Source organism: Myodes glareolus, chromosome 10 (genome assembly GCF_982192425.1).
Source record: "Myodes glareolus chromosome 10, mMyoGla1.1, whole genome shotgun sequence".
In the NCBI taxonomy this organism is placed as follows: domain Eukaryota; kingdom Metazoa; phylum Chordata; class Mammalia; order Rodentia; family Cricetidae; genus Myodes; species Myodes glareolus.
Window position 1 is genome coordinate 51,493,321 of NC_142035.1, and position 27,327 is coordinate 51,520,647.

Consider the following 27,327-nt stretch of genomic DNA (forward strand, 5'->3'; position numbering starts at 1 on the left):
TACTCTTCTGTACCAATCTTTATTTATTCACACATTTGATAAAAATGTCACAGTTAAGAGCAAACTCATTATGATGACACAGTAACTGTACAGAGTCAAATCACTGTTAAGTCAGAACAAGGGCAACCATAACTGCTTAATACCCGCACCTCGGCATACACACACGCACACACTCACACATTCAACTACAGGTGTCAAATTCAGATAAAATGTTTCTGTAGGTCTTGGGGGAAAGGGAGAAACGCTCATTGAAAGACACTGGGACTGCTCAACGCATCTCTCTGCTCTGCCAACAATCAAGAAGACATGAAACATTGGGGGAGTTAGTTGTTTCCTTGGCACAGAAGTGAATAGGCAACAAGAAAATTTTTTACAAAAAAGAGTTAAGTTCACCTTGGGTTTAGTTTCCTTTTTCAACACCACAACAGGGTAGCAAGCAAGAAAAAAAGAGAAATTCAGCTATATAAACTCCAGGAAATAAAGGGAGGGAGGAAGATTTAAAACTTGATCCCTATTTACCATAAAGAAACCAGCAAGGCCAGGCTCATATCATCTGGTTGTGATCTTATCCAAGCCGTGTGTCTTATTTCTATGTCAGTTCTGGAAAGAAATGTCTAGAGGATCAAGAGAGTCACATAAGCCACATCCCTACCATACTGGTATGGGGCAAGACTTCATCTGCTGGCCCACATGGCACCTTACAGTTTTGAAAGTTCTGAGAAAATGGCACAACCACAGTCCACTACCTTTAGCCCTCCAGGAAGGCCCAGTCAATCTGCAGTGGGAAAATGACGTCCAAACAAATAAAACTATAAAGGAGCTGTGCTCAAATCTGCAACTCCAATTTTGCTACAAAGGTTAAAAAAGAAATCTAGTTATTTTTATGTGAGATGTTTTGTGCCCACTTCCACTGACAATGGCATCAATAGAAAGTTACTGTCTAAAGGGTTTGTCTTTGGTGCTCCTGGTAAATGGGCCAAGGCTACGGCAGAGGCCACAACCCAGCGAGCATAGCCCATGAACACAGAAAGGCCAGTTAAGATGAAAACCGCTTTGAGAAAGATGAGTCAGTGTCATGGTATTTTGCAGGGGCAAGGATCCCTTGGTACAAAGTTCATGTCTCTAATGATAAAGCAAGGTGAGGACAAGGCACTTAGCTCAGCCAGTGCTCACATCACCATAGGACTGTTACCAAGAGCACTCCTAGTTACCCCTTAGTGAGAACTCAGGGCCAACCAGTTTCCAAGTGGCCTACAGAACTGTAGGATATCCAGAGCGCTGTACAACCAGTGGTGGCATTTGGAATGTCAGCGATGAAGCTTCTTGGAGGAGGCAGATAGGAGTCATCCCCTTCTGGCCTAAAGGGAGAGGTTTGTTCCAGATTAGCTCAAAATAATACACTGCATTTCACAACAGCTGGCCTGAAACATGACGACTCCATGATGCCATGGTCCTCTCTGTTTGATAAAAAGCAACCGGGCTCCAAATGAAATCTAACTCCAGTTCTAATTCTCTCACACTGACATTTACAGCAGATACCCTCTAACACGCGTGACTTGTCTCTGTCCTGCAGCAGAGTTGAGGGAGCAAGGCAGGGCCGGAAATGCCTGTCTCTCCTCATCCCAAAGGCCTTAAGCATACTCAATCCGAGCTGGGCCACGGCTACCCTCACTCTTCCGTTCGGAGGATGGAGCAGTAGGTTTGGCCTCACTGCTCATTTCCAGAGGCTTAGTCGAGATGTAGTCCTTCACTTTGATCTCCATGTTCTTGGCTTTCAGAGTGGCCATATGCAGCTTCTCCAGGAAATCTGGCATGCCTATCAGGACACAGAAGAAGCCGGTCAAGCTGCTGTGATGATTAGTTTGTCAACCTGACACAAGCTAGAGAGTTCTCTGGGAAGAGGGAGCCTCAGTAAGAGGAGAAAATGTCTCTGTAAGACCGTTCACTTGGAAAACATGTGGGGGCATTTTCTTGATTAATGATTAAAGTGGGAGGGCCCAGCTAAGTGGGTAGTACCATACCTACCTAGTCAGGTGATCCTAGGTTGTACAAAATAGCTGAGCAAACCATGGAGAGTAAGTCAATAAGCAATGGCCACTTCAGATGCCTGCCCTAACTTCCTAAGCTAGAAGATGAAATAAATCTTTTCCCTATCAAGTCATGGTGCTCATCAGCGCAACAGAAAGCAAATTAGGACAGAGAACATACAAGCTAATAATAGGTTCAAAATCAGAACTTATTCTCTCTAATGGTAGGCAAACAGCAGTTTGAATGAAAACCCATGAGTGATATCCGCCTCCCAGAACTGCTCCCTGTACACAAACTGTGAAAGCTATCCACAACTGATCTTTTCACTAGGCCACTGAATTCCCAAATGCCTCTTCTAGGTGATTAAAATATTAGTGATATAGTAAAAAAACAAAACAAAACAACAACAACAAAAACCCCTGTCATTTAATTTAGATAAATGAACACATATATATATAATTTCCCACCCACCTCTGGAACAACTGGGAGGTTGAAGTAGGAGTATCTAGAGGTTAAAACCAAGCCAGGTGGTGGTGGCGCATGCTTTTAATCCCAGCACTTGGGAGGATCTCTGTAAGTTTGAGGCCAGCCTGGTCTACAAGAGTGAGTTCCAGGATAGTCAGGGCTACACAGAGAAACCCTGTCTCGAAAAAAAACAAACAAACAAAAACAAAACAAAAAGGAATTTAAAACCCGTCTGGGCTATACAAGATCTTCTAAAAAAAAAAAACAATACAAAAGAAAAATCAAACCAAAACAATGAAACTCACGTGAGAATGCTTCCTAAGACAAGGTATTAGAAGTGGGGGGTGAGATTATGGCTATGGCATGCAGCCTCTGTTAGGTAGCAGTCATTCCCCTAGACAACTGTCCCACAACTAAGTCTTCTTGGTTAGATCTCACAGCCTTCAACATTTTGGTTTTATCAGATGTTACCTAGGCTGACCCTGATCCTCCTGCCTCAGCCCCTGTACCCACTACTGAGATTACAAGTGTGTACACCACCAACCTAGCTATTCAACACTACTGAGCAAAAAATCTAAATACATCAATGCACACATCTATATGTAAGGCATCAAAGTGAGTGCCTTAAAAACTCTCCTCTAGGTTAAAAAAAAAATCCTTTCTGGAACCTCTATGCTTCTTAACCCTTCAAATCCCATTTAGAGGCTATAATGAAATGGAAAGATTGTTCAAATATCCCCAACATGTCTACAAAATGGTTAAGTACCAACCCTCCCGTTGCCATTAAGACAAAAATCCAAACTGTTCAGCTCAGGTTCAGACCCCCTATGCATACCACTACTTACCACTGGAAACCATCCAGCTGACACAGTAGCGAGGGAACACTGTCTGTGGATTGTCACTGTATGTCAGTAAGTAATCAAAGCCATTCTGGAAAAGAAATACAGCAAAGTTGAAGGCACCTGGATCTCTCATAGCAACTCTATATCCAGTACCAGAAATAACCATGACCCAAAACTGCAGTGAAGAGTGCAGTACCCTGTGCACAAAAAAACTGAGAGTGAAGGCCGGCGGCTGCTTATTCAGAGAAAGGCCCTCGACCATCTTGTTCTTGGTAATTAAGTTTCCTGTGCCCAAATCATGACAAATATCAAGTGGCCTCTGTGAAAAATGGGTTTTCTCCATGGAAGTCCAAAACTTACATGTTAGATAGACGGTGCTACGGGACCAGCTTCTATTGAAAACCCCGGCACCAAGTCTCTAACAGGTTGTTGGCCAAAAAATTAAACACACATTGTTGCATTTTGGTGCTAGAGAAGAAAGAAGCCTCAAGACTACTCTGTGTCTTTTTCCTTTATAATCCAGCCCTGTATCCTTACTGCATTACTGCCCTAAAGAGCTAGGAGTACACTATTTGCTGAGTCTTGAAGGTCTTTCTAGCAAGTCTTCAACCATGGGAGTAGCCTTGAGGAGCCCGGTACAAATACCCAAGGTTTACAACTTAAAGATCTCACCTTCCCCTTCTGCTCTCAGTGCTAATAACTGTTTACAGAACACTATGCAGCGGGAGATGCCTTAGGTCCTTGCAGTCTATAATGCAGTGCCCTCTTCCACTTTACAGATGAGCAGCTTGGACACAGAAGTGAGAAAGAGAAACCTGACCACCAGGCCTACATACCTCTGTTCTTTGGCTCAGCCCTCTCATTCTTAATACCAAAAAAGACCCAGGATTATTTAGGTGATTAAGGGTTCTGCTGGGTATAGTGGCACACATATGTAGTTCCAGCATTTGTAAAGCAGAGGCACACACAGCAAACAAAACATAAAATGTTCTGACCCTAAGAAAAGCCTGGAACAGTTATGTTCTCTCTGATGGAATAAAGGGCAGACACTCTAGCCACACATTAAAAGCAGAGGCATCAAGGCTCTGGACTGATACCCTAACAGCAAAACCTACCCTTCCACCCCTGCTCAAAGTATCCTATTAAGTTGTTGCTCATTTTCTCAGCATATATTGGAATGTCTGCTGTGCCCGGCACTTTGCTAGGTGCTGCACAGCAAACACATCAGTTCCAATCTTTGCCCTCAGGAGTTTCTGATTATGAAGATAAAGTGCCCTAGCTGGTATTGCACTTTAGTGATAGAGCCTTTGCCTCAAATGTATGAGGTCCTGGTTCAATATTCAGTACTAAGGGAAAAAAACCGAAATACCCTACTAGAAATCCACACTGAGTACTGTGGAAGTGTGCAAAAGGAACGGTGAAGTCACACAGTATACACACACTAGACCCGCCACAAAGGCTGCTTACATGAAAATTGAGATAAAACTTTTTAAAGTTATTCCATCTGTGGGACTAGAGAGAATGGCTCAGCAGTTAAAAGCACTTATTCTTGCAGAGGACAAGGGTTCAATTTCCAGCACCCACATGGTGGCTCACAACCATTTGTAACTCCAGTTCCAGGCAATCTGACACCCTCTTCTGGTCTCCAAGAGAATAAGATATGAACATAGTATACAAGCAAGGAAAACACCCATACATACTTAAAAATCATTCCATCCACAAAACACAGCCTGGGAATTCCAGAGACCTGGAGTCTCATCTATTACTATTATACTATATGTAAATAGAAAGCCACTGCAGGAAGGAGCGAGGTAGAATGTGCTGAGATATGATCTAAATATCTCTGAATATTCTTACAAATAGATTTGACTTTGGAAATACATGTTTAATGTTTGTAATATAAATAAAATTAAATTTAAAAAGCAATTACCTCAAAATCCCAAAGTAGAAAATAAAACTCTCTTGGGAAGGGGGAACGAGGAGGATGGTTATGAGTTACACTACAGAGAAGCAGCTAGACAGGAAGGTAATTGCTACTGTACTTATAGCACAGTTGACAACCACAAAGACAGACCTATTTCAGGTGGCACATTTACAACTCAATGTGCTATACACGGCTGAGTATCTTAAGCATAAACGACAGCCTCACCTTTGGGTTTGCAGGTCACCAGCTCTAGCCTGGAGAGAAGACAAACACCAGCACACTGGGGAGGGTTCTTACAAACACCGCTGGCTGCCACACAACTGTACAGACTGCTGACAAGTAGGGGACCAACTAGTCCCAAGTCAAGGAGCCAATCAAAGAGGCTCCAGTATCCAAAAGGGAAGATCAAAGAGAAGCCTAAGAGTTCTCCAGGAGCTTTAACTGTCACTCCTAAGGGGCTTGTAATAGCCTCTTTAGTACCAACTTCATGGTTGTCTCACTTAGTTTTTCTTGTGAAATATACAGCATACCATTTGCTTGTGTTATTATGAAACAAATAGTTGTTTACTGAAAGAATACTTCTAGTCCAGAATTCAGAAAGAAAATGATCAAATCAATCCAGCTTCAAGGTTTTCCATTTCCTGACAGGTATCCCTGTCTGCTTAACTTTTGGAATCTACGGTATGTTATTTTAAAAAAAAAAAAAAAAAAAGAAACGCCGGGTGGTGGTGGCGCACGCCTTTAATACCAGCACTCTAGAAGCAGAGGCAGGTGAAACTCTCTGAGTTCGAGGCCAGCCTGGTCTACAAGAGCTAGTTCCAGGACAGGCTCCAAAAGCTACAGAGAAACCCTGTCTCGAAAAACAAAAACAAAACAAAACAAAAGTGCAAATTGTACAGAATAGTTTTCAGGTTAAATAAAAAGCAAGTTTAGCATTCTTTTCCTATTAGCTCAGTGATTAGTCTAACTAAAAACCTCATCACCACTACTTATAATTTTAATGAAGAGTTGGAGAGATGGTTACTAACACTGACTGTTCTTCCAGATGACCTGAGTTTGGTTCCCAGCACCCACATGGTGCTTCACAACCATCTGTAATTCCATTCTCAGGGGTCAGACACCCTCTTCTGACCTCTGTGGGCAACAGGTATACAAATGGTACAATATGTACAAAGCAGGCAATATACACATAAATCTAAAATTTTAAAATTAATAACCAAGGAATTATCAGTTATGCAGGGATATCCTCAAGAGTGTCCATCCATCAGCTGAACGGCTTCAGAGAACAGGATCACACTTAATATGACAACAGGGAGGGCAGATTCTTGTACCAGGCTTGTTAGATAATGAACTTTTATTCCTAAGAACACGGCTCCTAATGGGGTAATAACCATGGTCCTAGAATGATTACCTACCCTTGCCAATAAATTCACAACAGCAGAAGTTAAAGCAAATCTGAAAAGAGGCTTTTAAAATAAGTAAAAGAAAAAGAGAAAGAAACCGTAAGAAATAGTTATGGTCTGTTTTCACTATGAAATCCACCCAGTGTTCAGTTACAAATAAGTAGGAGAGGCTGGGCCCTTCTTGCCTCTAGCTAGTGGCTGTTTTCTCAGAATTGAGAACTGAGAGGTTAAAGGCTGTCTGCTGTGTGACAGAGCCCATCATCAGAAAAGAGAATAGTTTCAAGCCCCAAATTATTCACTGAATAAGGCTTTGCATCCTAAACTAATAGGATGGGGAATATGGAAAGGGGACAAATCCTGAACTATAGGATAGGACAGGAATTTCTTGTGATCTGGGAACTTTAAAAACACTGCCTTAGTCGGGCAGTGGTGGCACACTCCTTTAATTACAGCACTCCGGAGGCAGAGGGAGGCGGATCTCTGTGAGTCCTTTAATCACAGCACTCTGGAGGCAGAGGGAGGCGGATCTCTGTGAGTTTGCGGCCAGCCTGGCCTCAAAGCTAGTTCCAAAACAGCTAGGGCTATTATATTGAGAAACCCTGACTCGAAAAATAAAAACAAAAACAAGAAAAAAAGAAAGGAAACAAAACCAAACCATACAAAAGTTTTTTATTCCATGCGACTCTGTGAGTGAAGGGCGTCAGGGTAAGAAAGAACAGACTACATTCCAAAGAAAAAAGCAGGGAACATCAGAAATCACAAACTGAACAGCAGAGAAACCAAAAAATTATGCAGAAAAATATGGGGAAAGGGTTGACAGCTCTAAACTAGCCTTCTCCCCTGCAAGGGCAGGAAAGGGAGCCATAGCCAGTTACATGGGAGGTCACACAGACTAATGGGCCTAGGCATGGACCAGTACTCATGAGCCTTAGAGTCAGGAGCAGTCTTGGCATAACAGTGATGACACCAGAGGAAGGAAAACCCATTTTGTCACTCTCCAAAGAATCAAGGCCCTCTCAAGAGGTGGACTACTGTTTAAAACTGAGCCATTTTGGGGACCTAAAAATAAAGACAGTTTAATCCAGAAAGTCTGAAACCACCTTGCCCAAGTGTCTACATGGGAGATAGCCATGAGAGGCAGTCCTGGAGAGAGATGAGCCACACATGGAAACACTAAGAAGTTCAGGCAGCAGGGGGCCCAAGCCGTGGACATCACAGTGGTAAGTGGCTCCACCTACGTGACAGAAGGAAGCTCCATAACCTGAGGAGTATTGCAGAAACTCAGGGGCTGTAGCCAGTGACTATATGGCTTTCATAGCCTCTAGAGATGCCTCCTGGTCACCTGTGACTTGCTGCCAGGTAAGACTGCAAGCCCTGAGCTCAAATCTAGCACACAGCTAGATTTCCAGAGCCTTCTTCCAGTAAGATGGCTCACTGCTGGGCAGATTCTGAAAGCAGTGAGACCTGAAGGCAGAGGGCCTTCCTTTCCAATGCAGATGACTGAGAGTTCCTGGGAACCTGCTTTGCCCATGGACCTCAAATTACTCCATAAAACAGAAAGGGAAGCCGGGCAGTGGTGGCCCACGCCTTTAATCCCAGCACTCGGGAGGCAGAGGCATGTGGATCTCTGTGAGTTCGAGGCCAGCCTGGTCTACAAAGAGCTAGTTCCAGGACAGGCTCTAAAGCTACAGAGAAACCTTGTCTCGAAAAATAAACAAACAAACAAACAAACAAAAAACCCAAACAAAACAAAACAAAACAAAAAAACCTGAAAGGGAAGAAATGCTACCAAACCCATTGTATAAAGCCAACATTATTCTGATACCAGGAAAAGAACATTAACAAAAAAGAAAACTCTATACCACCATTTTTACTCAGTTTAGTGCTCAAAGTGTTATCTAGCAATAAGGCAAGGAAAGGAGGGGAGAAAAAGGAGGGACAAAAAGCAGAGGACAATATAGAAGATAGAAAGACATCCAAGTTTATGGACCAGTAGAACATTGGTGAAAATGGCTGTGGCTACATGGATCTGGGCAGATGGCTAAACTGCACAGTCATAGGACTCAGTTCACATCTCCAGTACCCATGTAAAAAAGTTCATGTGCCTATAAACAAGTGCTAGTTGGTGAGATGGGAGGGTTGGCAGAGGCAAGAGGATTGCTGGGACTTGCTTGACAGACATCCCACCAAAAAGCTCTGAGTTCAGTGAAACACCATCTCAAGGGAATAGGAAAGAGTGATATGTGATGTCTTTCTCTGGCCTCCCAAGCATGCACACGCACGCACTCACACTACATGTGTATATGCCTTAGGGAATAGGGAGAAGAATGGCTAAATTACCAAAAGGTACATATTCAATATAATCACCCCAAAACATTATTTATTTATAGAAGTAGAAAAGAAAAACCCTAAAGTTTGTATGGAAAATGGAAACAAAAAAACACAAACAGAAAACTGAATCCCAAATAGCCAAAGCAATCCTGGGCATAAACAAAGAGCAATGACGGCAGAGCTATCATGGTTTCTAATTTCAAAGCGTACTACAAAGCCGTATTAACAAAACATGGTACCAGCACAAGAAGAGAACAAAAAAGGACTTACACATAAGACCATACACTTCTTCAGCCCTCTGAGTTTCAACTAAAATGCCAAGAACACACAATGGAAAAAAGGTTTCCTCTTTGACAAATAGTGCTATGAAAACTGGATACCCACATGTTCAAGAATGAAACTAATACCTCAGATCTCACCCTACATAAAATTTTATTCAAGCTGGACGTGCTTTCTTTAATCCCAACACTTGGGAGGCAGAGGCAGATCCATCTCTTTGGGTTTGAGGCCAGTCTAGTCTATATAGAAAATTCCAGGACAGCCAGGGTTAGTAGACAGATCCTGTCTAAAAATTGACAGACAGAAGGGTAGACAGATATAAATTAAAAATACAAGACCTGAAATTTTGAAAATACTAGAGAAAAACAATTCAAGATACTAGCATAACCAAGAACGTTCTCAACAAAACTCCAACAGCTCAGAAAACAGTAAGAATTGACAAAGGAGCTAGGTGTAGTCATGCACACTCATAATCATGACTCTTGGGAGGCAGAGGCAGGAAAACTGCAAGTTAGAGGTCAGCCTGGAGTCCATATCAAGTTCCAAGCCAGCCTAATCTGGGCTATATAATAAGACTGTCTCAAAAACAAATACAATAATAAAGTCATTTGCTTGTGGCATTTAGAATTCCATAAATTGTTTATTTATTTTTGGTTTATTAAGACAGGGTTTCTATGTAGCCATGGCTGTCATGGAACTCACATGAGACCAGGCTGGCCTCAAACTCACAGAGATCAGCCTACCTCTGCTTTCCAAGTGCTGGGATTAAATGTGTGTACCATCACACCCAGTCATAATAATTATTTAAAGATTTATTAATTTAAATCTTTACTTTCTGAAGTATTTTCTAGCCACCCTTGAAACAATGGGACAGTGAGACCATGGCCCATAATGTACCTAACAAGTTGCAGGCCGATCCCTCATACCTCTTTCCAACACTCTGACAGCTCACCTCTCCCCAGTTCAGAAAAAGGCATTCCTTGGGGGGGGGGGGGGGGGGGATCAAAGCCACAACACCCATCTCTAATATGCAGTAAAACTCACCTCATCAAATGACTTGTGAGGACGGATAACCATTTGGGATTCATAGGATCTGACCCTGACAAACTCTGGAGACTCTGGCACACTGGGGTGGTCCACGGCACTGTAAGGAGGAAGAGGGGGATTACTGTCTTTGCATTAACCAGTGGTAAGACAAGGCTAAGAGGGGATGGTCAAGACTCTAAAACACTGACTCAACAAAACCAGTCAGTGACATGACTGACTACAATCCAGGTTGTGAAAATAAGTTTTTGATATTATAATATATAACTCACAGGTTGTATTTCTAGTTTTACCTTTAAAAATAATCAGCATTACGAAATTCATAAAACTTCATCGGTACCATGCTTGCCTAGCATGAGTAAGGCTCCAGTTTCTATGCTCAATGCCCACTCCCACCCTCCTGCAAAAGCTTGCAGTATTTGTTCAGTTTCCCTGGTAGATCAGCCTATTCCCCGAGCAGGGAGCAGGGTAGACAGGAACTGGCTGCTAGTAAATCTGCAGGGCACTCATGAAGTCATCTTAAAGGTGCAGATAGGTGGAGGCACAGCTAATGGAACTTAATGAGGGTCCCAGTAATTATACATACCGCGACACCAAGACCATCACATTGTTTTCCTGATCCACGCTATACCGACGAACATAAACATAATCCCTCGAGTACATTGGGTACTAAAGAAAAAAGGTGGGATGGGATTAGTGTTCTGTATCACAGACTTGAAAGAAATAAAACCAGGTAACAGTACTCACAGGAAAATGTGTTACCCAATGAAGAACCTCAGAACCACTGACGACATCTCTTTCAATCACCTCCAGCTTGATCACAAGTGCATCCCACTTTTTCCTGTACTCTGTGTCCAGCTGCAAAAGGGAAGATCCAAACAGGGATGCACATGTTTCTCTGGAGGCTGGATCTCTGACTTAAGGGCTTTATGGAAAAATAGTGATTTAACTCAACAGTGCCAACGTTTGGAGGCATGGCTGTTTATTAGTTGATTCTCTTAAGATTCTTACATACACTGAAGGGGAGCATGTGTACATATACACATATATGGTCGTGTGCACCTATGCATGGTAGTCCGGGTCAATGCTGGCTTTCTTTTCTCACTCTCCAGTTTATTTTTATTTGTTTTGATTTGCGAGACAGGGTTACTCTGTGTAACCCTGGCTATCTTGGAATTCAATCTGCAGACCAGGCTGGCCTCTAACTCAGAGATCACCTGCTTCTGACTCCCGAGTGCTGAGATTTATTTTATTAAGACAGGTTCTCTCAAATGGATGGAACTAGAAAACATTATTTTGAGTGAGATAACCCAGACACAGAAAGACAATCATCACATGTACTCACTCATCGGTGGTTTTTAAACATAAAGCAAAGAAAGCCAGCCTACAAACCACAATCCCAGAGAACTTAGTACACCAAGAAAGACTTACAAAGATACAATCTACATGGGAAGTAGAAAGTATAAAAAGACAAGATCTCCTGAGTAAATTGGGAGCATGGGGACCTTGGGGGAGGATTGAAGGGGGGAGAGGTAGGGAGGGGAGCCGAGAAAAATGTAGAGCTCAATAAATATCATGAAAAAAAAAAAAAGAGGTTCTCTCAGTGAACCTGAGGCTCAATGCTTTGACTAGACAGGCCAGTTAGCAACTTCTGGGGATCCAACTGCCCCTATCTGTCTAGAGCTGGAGTTACTTACAAACACATGCTCCCACACTCAGGCATGGGTGATACAGGAATCTGAACTCATGCTTGATCAGCAAGCATTGTACCCACTGAATCCCCAAAGTCCTGTGAGAGAATTTTTTTTAACTTTATGTGTATGGTGCTTTGCCTACGTGTCTGTCTGTGCACTACAGCATGTTTGCCTGGTGGTCATGTAGGACAGAAGATGGTGTTTTAGATCCCCTGGGACTGGAGTTGCAGACTAGAGTGAGCCCCCATGTGGTTGCTGGGAACTTGAGTTGTCCAGAGTAGACAGTGCTCTCAATCACTGAGCCACTTCTCTAGCCCCCTTGCAGGGAGTCTTACATTGCAACCAGATATCAGCAACATATGCCTATATTATAAGCAGTTCATGAAATAGAAAAAGGAAAATCAAAAGTTCAACGCAACACTGGACTACCTGTCCAAAAAACAAAACAAAACAAAAAAGTCCAAAAGACTGAAGATGCAGTTCAGTGGTTAGATTACTTTCCTTGTCTAGCAAGTTTTGATAGCCCATGCTCAGTTCCCATTATCATGTGTGTATTTGCACACACATAAACAAAAGCTATGCAATTGAAATGTCTGTGGAATGGAACTATCAAGACGGCTCAGTAACAATGTTTGCCACCTGTTGTCATTAGCTTTAACTGTCAACTTGACACAGCCTGGAGTCACCTGAGAAGGGGAAGTCAGATAAGACTGGCCTATAGGCGTGTCTATCGGGGACTGTCTTGATTGTCAATTGACTCGTGGGCACAGTCCTGTATGGACAGTATCATTCCCTGAAAAGGAGGTCCTGGACTATGTAATAAAGCTGGCTAAACATGAGCCTGGAAGAGAGCAAATAAATAATATTCTTCCATGGTTCCTGTTTCAAGTTCCTGTCCCAACTTCTCTCAGTTATTGACAATAACCTGTAAGATAAAATAAACACTTTCTTCCCCTAAGCTGCTTTTGGTCAGAGAGCGTTACCACAGCAACAGAATGAAACTAGAACACTGACCATGTAAGCCTAACAACCTGAATTCAATACACAGAACTCACATAAATGTGGAAGGAGAGAAAGGAGCAAGGACTCTACAGATCTGTCCTCTGGCCTTCCCAAGCTGTATTTGTACTCTCACCCCCACAGTAACAATTATAAAAGTTAGAAAGAAAAGGAAATATATGAAGAGAACATAACATATCATATGTAAAGATATAATTCTAAATCACTTTAAACAGAAAAAAGTCTTAAAGTATGAACAGATCTCTGATGCATAGAAATTCAGGAAGCATTTCTCATCTTTTGGCATTTCAAACGTAGACGTACAGTCTGCATCAAAACAAAGCATAACACTGATGAAATACAGTGCCTAGGTGGACATTGTCTTAGTGAGTGTATTGCTGCAGTTCTGGGGATTCAACCCAGAGCACATACTGTGCAATGCTCTATTTTCTAAGTATTGTTTTTATTTTTTAAGACAGTCTCATTAAGTTGACCAGGCTGGTCTTGAACTCATTATGTCCCAGGAAGGCTTCAGTCTCCCAAATAGTAAGGATTACAGGCCTATTCCAACTGGCTTGGCATTAGTAGGTATTATTATAATCAACAAATTAGTTACTAAAAGCTTGGCAAAAATCACAACACAATGATGGCAGGGATGTGGGAAAAAAGGAATCCTTCTACATTATACACTGGTACAACCATCATGAAAACCAGTACAAAAGTTTCTCAAAAAAATTAAAAATAGAACTACCATAGGACCCAGCCACACCACTCCTGGGCATATACCTTTCTATAAATGTTTACTGCTACATTATTCACAAAAGCAAGAAAATTAAATCAAATTAACAGATAGTGAACATGTGGTACTTATGTACAATGGAATTTTATTTAGCCATAGAAAAATGAAATTATAAAACTTTCAGGAAGATAAAAATCTGGAAGTTGTATTAAGCAAGGTAACAGACTCAGAAAAACAAAGCCTCTCTCCCTCTCATGCAGATCCTAGCTTTAACGTTCACATATGTATAAGTCATGAAACCAGAAAGGAGTCTAGAAAAAAGGAAAAGGTACTGACGAAAGAAGGAAGATAACAGAACACGTGTGACATCAAAGTTGAAAGGAGTTATTGGGACAGAAATATAAAAGAGGGGGACAGAGGGATATGGGAGAAGAAAACAACCAGCAAAACAAATTATGTTTGAAAATGCCACAAGGAAGCCTAACACAGCCGGGTGGTGTTGGCGCACGCCTTTAATCCCAGCACTTGGGAGGCAGAGGTAGGTGGATCTCTGTGAGTTCGAGGCCAGCCTGGTCTACAAGAACTAGTTCCAGGACAGCCTCCAAAGCCACAAAGAAACCCTGTCTCGGGACAAAAAAAAAAAAAGCCTAATACTTTGTATACTTATTTTATTTATATATATTTTTTGAGACAGGGTCTCTCTATATAGTCCTTGATGTCCTCAGGCTCTCTATGTAGACCAGGCTAGTCTAGAAATCTGCCTCCTGAGTGCTGGGATTAAAAGTGCATGCCATCACATTCAGCTATGTATTAATTTTAAAATTAAATTTTTAAAATGGAACTATCATGAAAGAAAGTTCCATGTTGCTAGCATTTGGTGATTCCATCTTCCTCTCTCACTTCTGTTTTACTTTTATTATTTTTTGAGACAGGGTCTCTAATCATGTAGCTCTAGTTGGCTGTCCTGGAGTTAGTCGCGTAGCCCAGGCTGGCCTTGAACTCACAGAGATCCATCCTCCTCCTGCCTCTGCTTCCCAAGTGTTAGGATAAAAGGAATGTGCCACTACACCCAACTTTTTTATTGTTTTCAATTTGTTTATTTGTTTTACCTCTTGGAACAGGGTCTGACTAGCCTTATATGTGCTACACAACACAGGCTTGCCTCTAACTTCAGCAAGTCCCCTGCCTCATCTCTCCAAGTGCTGAGATTATAGGTATTCAGGGAGCCAGGAAGCTCCAAATCAGGAAAGAACAAACTCACCTGAACATTGAAGAACTGCCGAGGTGTCACATCTGTGTATGTTCCAAAAACTAGAACAACAAGAGGGAGGAGGGAAAGCTTGTCATGCCCTGTCCCCTAAACTGCATTTTAAGTCCACAGGACTGACAGGTCTCAAAGGCAACATCAAAACCTAAAAATCATCCCAGGAGCAGCAAAGCAAGGCACAGATGACATGTATCAAGGGAGAATATGAAAAGCTTGTTATTTGGGAGAGGAAAACAAACAAGAGTTTGGCAAATTTTCTTCAATAGAGCCAGGCTAGAACAGTGTTGGAAGAACAAGGAACAAAGTGCTGTATGCCTGGGCACCATGGACATATGTCAAAGGCAGCAAACATAGCTCACCTCGGTACTGGTAAAGGTGGGTGCCGGTAATTGGGCGTCGCCACAGCTTGAAGTGTTTCTTGTCCATCACCATTTCCCATGGTTCTTCTTTGTCCTTCGACTTTTCATTCCCTTCTGCTGGGGTCTTTGGTTCAGGAGGGCGATTTTCAACTCCAGAACTCTGGAATACATTCGACATTTCCTCCAACCGTTTCATCTCATTTATGGACCTGGAAAGACAGAAACAGGCACCATGTCCATGAAATGAATGAAGTGTTCAAAGACCTGCAAAATGAGGTCTGGTGGGAAACAGCATATTATCTCAATAAACATAAATAAAATCTGAATTAAGCTTGAATATAAGTCTAAACTTGTAATTAGAATAATTAGTTAACCAGTTCCCATTTCTAAATCTATGAAATGTAGAAAATATTAGTACCTACTTCAAGCTGGTCGTGAAAGCATACAAAAAGTGCAAAAGACCTGGCACAGAGCCTTAAATAACTTACATAAAAATTTTAACATTTATTCGGGTTTTTGTTTGTTTTTAGTTTTTTTGTTTTGTTTTGTTGTTTTTTTTTTTTTTTTTTTTTGGTTTTTCAAGACAACGTTTTTCTGTGTAGCCCTAAATGTCCTGGAACTCACTCTGTAGACCAGGCTGGCCTTAAACTCATAGAGATCCGCCTGCCTCTGTCTCCCAAGTGCTGGGATTAAAGGTGTGCATCACCATCGTCCAGCTATTTGGGGTAGTTTTACTTTGTACGCACACAGTACACATGTGTAGGTGCCTTATTCCTGTCACATAACTACAGTTCAAGTCCAGAAGTGACAGGTCTTTAAAGACAGGTCAGAAACTAGAAATCATGCTAGGGAGTAGCAAAGTGAGACAGAGACAACATTAATCAAGAAGACTGAGCAGCTGAGTCAGCTTCAAATGCTAACCACCAAGATTTTGCCTGCATATATGTATATATGTCTGTGTGAGGGTGTTTGGTCCCCTGGAACTGGAGTTACAGGCTGTTATGAGCTACCATGTGGGTGTTGGAAATTTGGAAATTGAGCCAGGGTCCTGTGGAAGAGCAGTCAGTGCTCTTAACCACTGAGCCATCTCTCCAACCCCACATCTGGCTTTTTAAAAATGTGTGTCTAGAGATCAAACCCAAGATGTTAGGCTTGAGCGCAAGGTGCCTGACCCCATTTGCCTTTTAAAAAACTCAACAATGTTTCATTTTTGAGACAAAATCTTACTGTGTAACAATGGCTGGCCTGAAACTAAGTAAAGCAGTCTAGCCTTGAACACAAAAGGTCAGCTGCTGCTTCCTGAGAGCTAAGGTGTGTGCCACCACACTTAATCTCAATAATGTTTTATAGATTTCTGTGTTTTAAAGTTTCTTGTGGCTGGACAGTGGTGGTGCAGGCCTTTAATCCCAGCACTCACGAGGCAGGGGCAGGTGATCTCTGTGAGTTTGAGGCCAGCCTGGTCTACAGAGCTAGTTCCAGGACAGCCAGGGCTACACAGAGGAACCCTGTCTCAAATAAAACCACCCACCTAAACACACACACACACACACACACACACAGAGTTTTATTCTCTTTGATGCTGTTGTAAATGGAATCACTCATTTCATCTTCAGATTGTTCACTGCTTACTGACTATTTAGCCTATACTCTTAGTATGAACAGTTTACTAAGTTTCACAGTTTTTCAAAAATTCCCTGGTATTTCAATCCACAAGGTAATATTTGCTGTAGTTTTACTTCTTCCTTTCCGGTATGAGTACCTTTCATCTTTCTCCTCCTAACTTCCTTGGCTATAAGCTCTAGAACACTGTTCAAAGGAGGGAGTGAGGGGAGTTGCTTGTCTTTTTTTTTTTTAATTTATTTATTTATTATGTATACAATATTCTTTCTGTGTGTCTGTCTGCAGGCCAGAAGAGGGCACCAGACCTCATTACAGATGGTTGTGAGCCACCATGTGGTTGCTGGGAATTGAACTCAGGACCTTTGGAAGAGCAGGCAATGCTCTTAACCTCTGAGCCATCTCTCCAGCCCGGGAGTTGCTTGTCTTGTTGCTAACCTTAGGAGGAAGGTTTCATTTTCTCAGCATGCGAAGAGCTATTTTTAGATGCCCTTTATATAAACCTAAGGACTTTCCCTTTAATTCCCAATCTGTTGAGTGCTGTTTTTCAAATGTTATGTATTTGGGTGCTTTTGCCTGTATTTTTGTCTGTTTACCACGCCAAGTGCCTGGTACCCTCTGAGGCCAGAAGGTGGCACTGGATTCCCTGAAATGGGAGTTACAGATTACTGTTAGCTATCATGTGGGTGCTGGGACTTGAACCCAGGTCTTTTAGAAAAAAAGAACAGCCAATGCTCTTAACTATTAAGTCATCTCTCCAGCTACTGTAATTATTTTTTGAATCACGAAATGAGGTTAGAATTAGTCAAATGCTACTTCTCTAAGCTTTTTCTCTAATTTTTTTTCTTTCCCAGTACTTGGGAGGGAGAAGGAGATCTCTGTAACTTTAAGGTTACGTCACAGAAAAAAGAAACCTTGTCTCAACGTGTGTATATACATATAAAGAAACTGTCTCAAGGTGTATTCATACACGTGTAGTCCTCACAGAGAACTGAAGGGGCCATGGGATCACCTAGAGCAAATTTCAGGGGGTGTGAAGTGCCCAGAGTGGATGCTGGGAACTAAATTTGGGACCTCTAGAAGAGCAGCATGTGCTCTTAACCACTGAGCCACTCTGCAGTCCCTTCTTTCTCTTTTTTTGAGATAATCTCACATAGCTGAGGCTAGCCACAATATGTACCTGAGGATGACCTTAAACTTGACCTTTCTGTCTCCATTTTCTGAATACTGGGATTACAGGACTGTGCTATCATACTTGGTTAAACAGTGATGGCAACTAAACCTAGGTTTTGCACATACTCCCTCTACCAAGTGAGCTATGTCCCAGCTCCTGTATTTTATTCCATTAATGTGCCCTATTAAATTTTGTATGCTGTTGGATTCAGGCTTTTAGTACTTCCGCACAAAGGGCTATAAAATCCTAAAATTGGCAGGGCAGAGTGAGTTCCAGAACAAGTTCCAAAGTTACACAGAGACACCATCTCAAAAAACCAAAAAAAAAAAAAAGAAAAAAAAGAAAATCCTAAACTGTGATACTACATAGCATGATTATATAATCACTTGATGACCAATACTCAGGGATAAAGACACAGTATAATACCCAACAAAGTGTGTTTATGAGCACATCTATGGGGTAAAGAAAATTCACAAAAAGGTACAGAAGAATTTCTATTGTAGTTTTTTCAGGTTGTTGATGGTGCTATTTGTTTTATTTTTAAGACAGAATCTCGCTAGACTGACTTCAAACTCCTGATCTTCCTGCTGCAGCCTTCCAAATGCTGAGTTGCAGGCACGTATCCCTGGCTTTATTTCTTTTTTTTTTAAATTTATTTATTTATTTATTTATTTATTTATTTATTTATTTATTTATTTATTATGTATACAATATTCTGTCTGTGTATGCCTGCATGCCAGAAGAGGGCACCAGACCCCATTACAGATGGTTGTGAGCCACCATGTGGTTGCTGGGAATTGAACTCAGGACCTTTGGAAGAGCAGGCAATGCTCTTAACCTCTGAGCCATCTCTCCAGCCCCCCCAGCCTTATTTCTTAAATGTTATATATTTAATGTTCTTTTATTCTTTAATGTTGTTTTATCTGAAACATTTTAAGAAAATGATTAATTTTTTTTTAACATGGTACTCCAAAACTGGTCTAAAGCTCCTGGCTGGGGTAGGATGTAGGCCCTAGGGGGAAATCTACTACTTTCAGTTTTGCTAAATGGTAAATATTTATACTTATACCCACAGAGTAGAACTGCTCTCTCTGTCAGAGGTCAGAGAAGCTTCTTTTTATAGTGGGGGGCAGTTAAAGCAGAGACTAAAAGTGCTGAAAAAAAAGCAAAACGCTTAAAAAACTCAGTCTTAAATGAGACATCTGTATCACAAGTGTAAGAAACATTAGATACTAATTTTTTTCTCATCTTCCCCTCCTACATGCAAATGTTTTGATCCTTCCCCACGCAGTACACAGGGCTCCTGTTGCATTCCAAGAACCTAGAACCCTGGATCCGTGATCCCAATCCTCTCAGAGAAATGACTTCTTTCTCCTTGGATCAATAAACCCTTTTCTATTCCATATTTGCCAATCTGGAAAGACTGTGAGGTTGGATCCCAGTTAATGGGAGGAAAGATAAAGTTGCCAATTGTGTTAGAATACAAAAACCAAGCACACTTCCTGCTCTTCTGCTTTGATGAGCAGTGCCCCCTTTTTTTCGGTTTGTTTGTTTTTTAAGACAGGGTTTCTCTGTGTATACCTTTGTCTTGTCCTGGAACTTATTCTGTAGACCTGGTTGGCTTCGAACTCACAGAGATCCACCTGCTTCTGCCTCTTGAGTGAGGATTAAATGTGTGCACCACCACTGCCTAGCTGTCAGTCCACCTTCTTGATGAAGAGTAAAATTTTGCTTTGTTGAGTCACTTAGAGTGGTGATCTCTTTCTTTGCCACTCCTGACTTATTTCTAATACAAAGCTCGGAAGTTAAGAAATGCTATTTTCAACACGATGTGGCTGCTCTACTCATGAACTTACAACAGCTGTGGTAACCTGCAGAAGATCAAGCCAGGCAACATTCCAGTATGGACTGGTGGGAGTTCATGAAGCCCCAACCCTAGCTGAGGAGCTACTGGCAGGCAGTTTATGACTGCTGAGGGGGAGGGAGTCACTGTCTTCTGGAGTTGCTCAAGCTCTGGTGAATGGCCTCACAACCACGTCCGTGCAAGCAGTACTAACTAGACTTAGTGGGTCAAGGGGAAAAAGTGGTATTCCAGTAGGTTCTAGAGGGAACAGGACAGCAGAGGTAGGAGCAGATATGATCAAGATACAACGTATACATACATGTTTGAAGTTGTCAAAAAAATAAACAAAACATGGCTTGTATCTTATAAACAACTTTAAATAGTAAACAGGAAAGAAAACCTGCTGGTTGACTGCAAATAAAAGGGTGCAATTCAAGACTGAGGCTAGCCATGGGTGTAGCCTAACACGCCTGACCTGCATTACAGCACTTGGGAGGCAGTCAGAAGGAGAGTTTGAGGCCACTTCCAACTATTTGAATTACACAGTAAGTTTGAGTTACATAAGATCCTGTCTCAAAAAACAAAAATCTAGGGTAATAGTGTTTATGTAGTGTATACAAGTCCTGGGTTTGAGCCCCAGCATTGTACAACAGAAGACAAGGAAAACAGCAATTACTAACATACTGAAATAAGAGTACCTCCTACAGAGTTAATGACATGAATTTTCTTTTATTCTCTACAGAAACAAATCACAGTATACTATAATAATCTATCTTTACTTCTGCCGCCTTTGCTAAATAATGAATCTCTTTTGTTCCAACAGCTAGTAAGTAGTAAATAGTCAACAAGTATTTGTTGAATAAGCTGAGTAAATGAAAATACAGAAGTAGACCTCAGTAATTCAAATTCTTTTTTTTAAAATATTTATTTATTTATTTATTATGTATACAATGTTCTGTCTGCATGTATGCCTGAAGGCCAGAAGAGGGCACCAGACCACATTACAAATGGTTGGGAGCCACCATGTGGTTGTTGAGAACTGAACTCAGGACCTTTGGAAAAGCAGGCAATGCTCTTAACCACTGAGTCATCTCTCCAGTCCCCAGTAATTCAAATTTTTACAGTAAAACCATTACATTAATATGCTGCTTTCAAAGCTAAAAGCACACCAGGAGCAATGTCATATGCTTGTAATCTCAACATTAAGGAAACTGAGGTAGAAGGATAATGATCAAGGTCATTTTAGACCATAGGCCAACCAGGGCTACATACAATGCTTTTTAGAAAAATGAAAAAAGGAAGATTCCAACTTAAATTATTGGCAATGCAAGACTAAATTTTTGGGCAATTTAACAGTCCTTGAGAGCAGTCTGTAGTTCTAGCTCTAACTCCAACTGATTATGTGATCTTATAAGATTTCATTTTACCTGTAAAATGAAGACATCTTTTCTTTTTATTGTTTGGTTTTGTTTTCAAAGACAGGGTTTCTCTGTGTAGCCCTGGTTGTCTTGGAACTAACTCTGTAGACCTGGCCTCGAACTCAGAGATCCACCTGCCTCTGCCTAAGTGCTGGGATTAAAAAGGGATGCACCACCACGAACACCCAGCAAGACATCTTTTTTTGAAGGTTCTTATCAACTCTAGAATTCCAAGTAACAAGAATTTTTTTAAACTGTAGACTTAGGTAACAAGATTTATATTGAGCCAGGCATGGTGGTGCTCACCTTTAATCCCAACGCTAGGGAGGCAGAGGCAGGTATATCTCTCTGAGTTTAAGGCAGCCTGCAGAGTGAATTCCTGGACAACCGGGTCTATACAGAGAAACCCTATCAGGGGCGTGGGGTGGGAGGTAGTTTCATCATTTTTTTGGAAAGTTTATAATTAAAAGTTGCAAAATGTAATGCAAGGCTAGCCCTGCAAAGGTATAAGTATAGGAATAATCTTACTAATGCAGGCAGTTAGATCTTGCAGAAGAGATCAAGGGCACAATCACAGCACCGCTGGCCTAGAGAACAATTCCAGGCCTGACTTGGAAAGAAGGGCATTGTTCTTGACACTAAAACATCCTTCTTCTGAGACAGGGTCTCTCTATAGAACCTTGGTATCCTGGAACTTGCAATGTAGATCAGGCTAGCCTCTGCCTGCCTCACAGAGATTCACTTGCCTGTCTTCCAGAGTGCTGGGATTAAAAAGGGCACGTTCTTTAGAAATGCATTCTTAAATATCAAGCACCATTGCTGAATGAGAGAAGCATAAATCTGTTTCCCCTGGTAAACAACAGGGACTAAGGCCGGTGATACAGCGCAGGGTGGGTGGTGGTGGTGACACCTTTTTAATCCCAGCGCTGAGACTGAGGCATTTGTCGCTGAGTTTGAGGCCAGGTCTACAGCAAGTTCCAGGACAACCAGAGCTATTCTTGTCCAACACACACACACATACATGTAAGGCCCTGAGTCACTCCCCAGCACCTCAGAAAACACATATATACTGGCACATATCTGTAATCGTGGCACTTAGGAGGTATTAACAGGAGAATATAATGTTCAAGGCTATCCTTATGCACAAAAGTGAATTCAAAGCCAGCTAGGCTACAGCATCCAGTATACATGCACTCTTGGAAAAGCACAGTACGAAAGACGGAGGAAGACTTGGCCATTATGCCCTGCAGGGTTTCAACTTACAAAACACAAGAGAGGACAAACAGTATCATAGACAGCAATGTGGAGAAAGGAAACACCTCTTTCCTATGTATCTAATCTTGTTGGACAGGATAAGCGTCTAAATCTTCCCATCTAAGAAGACTTAATAAGAGAGAAAAGGGCAGAAGAGATTATTCCTGAAATAGTAACAAATCTGCAGATTACATTAGTACAAGGATCAAGGAGAGAGTCTGCTTTCCTCTCTCCAAAACATTTGAGAAAGAGAAGCCGTGACGACTAAGGAAATCGGAGACACAAAGGAAACAGAGTAAATGTACCAACACGTGATTCAGTCAGAGCACTGGCCTTACCACAAACCAGGGACCCAGGCTCCAGAATAATTCTGGTAGGGTCACCCCTGCAAGTAGGGATTTCAACACAACTGCTTCATCTAACAAAATCTCCTCAAATTCCACAGTACTGTCGAGATTAGAGACTTTTGGTTCTACACAGTGACACATGCCTTTCATTCCAGGGCTTGGGAGTCAGTGGTGGGTTGATCTCTATGACTTCAAGGATAGCCTGGTATACACAGTGAGTTCCAGGACAGCCAGGGTTACATTGTGAGACCCTGTCTCGAGACAAACACACAAAAATAAAAAAGCAAGCAAAACAGAAACAGGGATTTTCAGCTACTACTGATTTGAAACAGATCTTGAAACAAGACATAAAATAGTTTATGGCATTTTTAAAAAAGCAACTAATTAATGGTAAAATAACAGATAAATTCAACAAATCTCAAGTCCCTTCTATGCCGTTTTGTTGACATAAGAGCTTTATCTATAAAATGTACCAAAGTGACTATGGTCATTAAGTCCCTTTAAACCAGAAGGATTTTTCACTAGCTAATAACACGCTGAAGAGTTTAATTAATTTTAAATGCCCCAAAAAGACAGAAATGGAGAAATCATCAATTTTCCTTGTGAAAATTTACTAACACTAATTTTTCATTAATCAGAATTACTCAAACTTTTAGAGTAGTGATCTGAAACTTTTTTCTAGAGTTAATGGAACATTTCCCCCAAAATTTCATATTTCCTAACATCCTTCCTCTTTCTGTTTCTGTAACTTAAAAAAAAGTGAAAAAAAAAAACTTCTGTATTTTTCCATGAGATTTTTCCTAGTCTGTCAGAACACAGGTTAGCACCAGTAACAATCCACAAACTTATTTTGCTTAAGAAGCCAACTGGATGAAAATACTAAAAAGTAGTGAGAAAACTGTTTTCAGTACCAAAGAGATGGCTCAGTGGGTGGGGCACTTGCCCCTACACCTGAAGACCTGAGTTTAATCCCTGGATCCCACATGACAGAAGAAACAACTCCCACAAATTATTCTTTGACCTCCACACAAAGGCTGTAGTTTTTAATAGCAACACCCCCACACACGCTAATACATACATGCAATAAAAATATAAAGAGAGAAAGATCTTATTTCTTTTGTTTTGTTTCGAGACAAGGTTTCTCTGTAGCTTTGGTGCCTGTCCTGGAACTAGTTCTTGTAGACCAGGCTGGCCTCGAAATCGAAGAGATCCACTTGCCTCTTTCTCTCAGCATTGTCTGGCTTGAATCATTGCTACATCAGCTGTAGAAATCATTTTGTTAGTATGTTCCCTACCCCCACTTGTGACAGGATCTTACTCTATAGCCTAGGCTGTCCCGAAACTCACATTACAGCCTATACTGGCCTCAAACTAGGAACAGTCCTCCTCAGGCTAAATTCAAAAGGTTAAATAAGATTACTAAGATTGGATTTGGTAAGATGTTCTCTTTTTTTTTTTTTTTTCTTTTGAGACAGGGTCTCTATGTAGCTCTAGGTGTCCATGGTGAACTTCACCATGTAGAACAGGTTAGCCTCAAACTAACAGCTCCTACTGCTTCTGTCTCCCAAACACTGGGGGTTAAAGGTATGTGCCACCATACCCAACCTCTAAGAGGTTCTTAAGCACCAAAAGGCTAGGAAGCGAGACTATTCTTTCCTCATTAAACAAATCAAATCACTGACGAGAAAGCACAGGCTGCAGCTCCATGTGTGACGACAGTCAATAAGAGACTGAAGTGTAGTGGTACACACCTGCAACCCCAGCCCTGGGAAGGTTGGGGCAGAAGAACCAAAGTTCAAGGCTGTTAGGCAAAAAGTAGCCAGATCCCACCTCAAAAACCTGAGAGGGCGGGGCACAAATTACGAAATAGAAAAGAATATTAAGAATTACCAAAATAGCTATCATGCTTTCATTCTTTAACGTGTTTATACGTAGACGCGTTTGTGATTATGACTTAAGTCCTCTTTTGAGATGGGTGGTTGTGTTGCTGCCTTTAATCCCACTCAGGAGCAGAAGCAGGTGAATCTCTGAGTTCAAGGCCAGCCTGGTCTACAGAGTGAGTTCTAAAACAGCCAGGGCTACACAGAGAAATTTTGTTTAGAAAAAAAAAAACAAAACAGAAGCCATCTTTCTTGTCTGCAGCCATACTACCCTGAGCACACTCAACCTTTAGAAAAGCCATCTTTCTTGCTAGGAACACAGTACCAGTTCTTAAGAGAGACTAGCATTTGTTCTCAATTCAAGATTGCACAAATCGCTGGCTAACATCTGAGTATTATATATCCCAAAATAGGTCACACTATAAAGTTTACTGTTCTCATTTTTAACATAGCAAAAACAGTAAAACAGCTTCTCTCCCTGTTTAAGCAATATTTAGAAGAAACAAGACTCCTGGACTGGGGGGGGGGGGAGTAAACACGGGGACAACGGACGATTTTAATCCCAGCACTCAAGAGGCAGAGGCAGGAGAATCTCTATGAGTTCGAGACCAGCCTGAACTACAAGAGCTAGTTTCAGGACAGACTCCAAAGCTACAGAGAAACCCTATCTCGAAAAACAAAAAACAAAAACAAAACAAAAAAAGTGAGGGGCGGGTGAGGAGCACAATCTGAGAGTATCTGTTTAAAGGGACTACAGAAACACTGTAAAACAGAAGCATTTACCTTTTAAGGTTATCTGGGTATTATAAAGTCTCAGAACTACAGACTAACAAAAATAAATGCCAATAAGCTTTTCCACAGACAAAGCCTAATGCCACAGTATTCGAAGAATTCCAAAGCAGTAAAAATTTAACCTAGCTCTTACAAGTTAGAATGTCCGAGGCACTGCTTTGTGCCAACAGGCAAACATCTCCCAGCTTCTAAATGTGCCAAGACACAAGTCACAGTGACAGAGGCTGTCCGCGCAAAGCCCGAGTACCATCTGGATTGCAGTCATTTTATAAATGGCAAGATCGCACACATGCACACCCTTGGGCTTATTTTAAAGCCCGATTTCAATGCGCACTTTTCTGGGTATGCTGATTACCAGAAAAATAACCTCTATACCTTAGATATCTAATTTGGTTTTGGAATATTTCTTCAGTGCCATACCACCCATTAGAAGCGCCCCCACGCCCCCGCTTCCAGTTATTTTTAACCTGACAAATGGAATTAACAGGCAAGAGGCAATAATTTTAGCGTGGTGCTAAAACGGGTTCAATCTATTGCATCGTCACTCAAAAGACCACCGGGCAAACGGGGCACTGACGACAGGGCAGGACCCGAGGTGCCCACCAACCTCTCGCCCAGGCCCACCCCTCTCGACCGAACAGGGCCGCCGCTGCAGACAAGAGGCTCACCTCTGCAACTCCTCCTCCTGGATCCTCTCCTCGTCCCACACGAAGACACCGGCGAGCGCCGCCATCAAGGCAGAGGCATGACCGGGGGGCCCGCGCAGCCGGCGCCAGAGGCGTCCGAGTAGGACGCAGCGCGAGCTCTCCGAATACAGGCGACCGTAGAGCTGCGCGATCTGCTGAGCTCGCCGCACGCGCAGGCCCGTCACGAAGCGACACTGATTGGCCAGCACGGCCAGCAGGCCCCCGCCCCGCGCGCCCGCCAGCCAGGCGGCCAGGGTGGCCGGGGGCCTCCGCGGGAACATCTCGGCCTCTGCGGGACCCCGCGCCTGCCACTAGGCCCCCGGGGACGAAGGACCGGGGAGCCGGGCCGTCCGCTTACTTCCTTTAACTGGCCGACCCCGAGCCGGCCTCACGCTCCCGAGGCCAGGAGCCAGCCCTCATGCCTCTCTGCAGAAGCCGCTGAGGTAGCGTGGATTCGGAGGAGAGCGCCGCTGCACGAGGTCTCCTCGCGTCGGGTGACCCGCTCGTCTGCGTGTACAGCGGAAGCTCTCGGGTCCCCGCATCCGGTGCGCGGAAAGGAGAGAGGTGGGCGCCCCGGGCCGCAGCAGCAGAGGTCCCGAGCGCCCGTGTCCGCCCCTCGCGCCGAGCGCGCGCAACCCAACTCTTCTCCCCTGCCCGCGCTCTGATTGGACGCAGCCCTGGGTCCTGGGCACTCATTGGCCGAGTCGAGTGCTCCTCCGCCCTTGCGGCCGCCAGTTAGCAAGCTAGGTGGCGCGGCGCGACTGCCCGGTCAAGGGCGCCCGGAGAGTGACCCTCGGACCCCGGCGCGGCCGCCATTTGGGGACGTCCCCGACGGCCCGCCGGAGAGGCGCGGTCAGGTGTGGTGTTCCTTTGTGCTGAGCGGCCCGCCCTGTTGACCGTCTCCACAGTGCAGGGAGGGGCGGGTCTGTACTATGGAGGGCG

At 42.6% G+C, this 27,327-nt stretch overlaps 1 protein-coding gene across 2 annotated transcripts; it reads right to left on the reverse strand.

Annotated features, from left to right (window-relative positions):
• Positions 1 to 27,021, reverse strand: Stard7 (StAR related lipid transfer domain containing 7). 2 transcript variants are annotated; one of them, XM_048460060.3, is made up of 8 exons: positions 26,368 to 27,019; positions 15,375 to 15,583; positions 15,010 to 15,059; positions 11,064 to 11,174; positions 10,903 to 10,985; positions 10,317 to 10,416; positions 3,339 to 3,423; positions 1 to 1,816 (listed from the first exon to the last, which is right to left on the reverse strand). In XM_048460060.3, the coding sequence occupies exons 1-8, from the start codon at positions 26,664 to 26,666 to the stop codon at positions 1,632 to 1,634; spliced, it is 1,122 nt and encodes a 373-aa protein (XP_048316017.2). In that variant the 5' UTR covers positions 26,667 to 27,019; the 3' UTR covers positions 1 to 1,631. The 2 variants fall into 2 exon arrangements, with proteins under 2 accessions (XP_048316017.2, XP_085552553.1); XM_085696427.2 differs by lacking the exon at positions 11,064 to 11,174 and having other exon boundaries at positions 26,368 to 27,021.
• Positions 27,022 to 27,327: the final 306 nt, after the last annotated feature.

Excerpts from the sequence above, each read along its gene's own strand:
- Stard7 (XM_048460060.3), bottom strand. The coding sequence starts at position 26,666 with ATGTTCCCGCGGAGGCCCCCGGCCACCCTGGCCGCCTGGCTGGCGGGC. Across the intron at positions 10,986-11,063 it reads ATTGGGTAACACATTTTCCT|TACCCAATGTACTCGAGGGA; the intron begins GTGAGTACTGTT and ends TTTTTTCTTTAG. Across the intron at positions 3,424-10,316 it reads CTCACAAGTCATTTGATGAG|AATGGCTTTGATTACTTACT; the intron begins GTGAGTTTTACT and ends TTTCTTTTCCAG.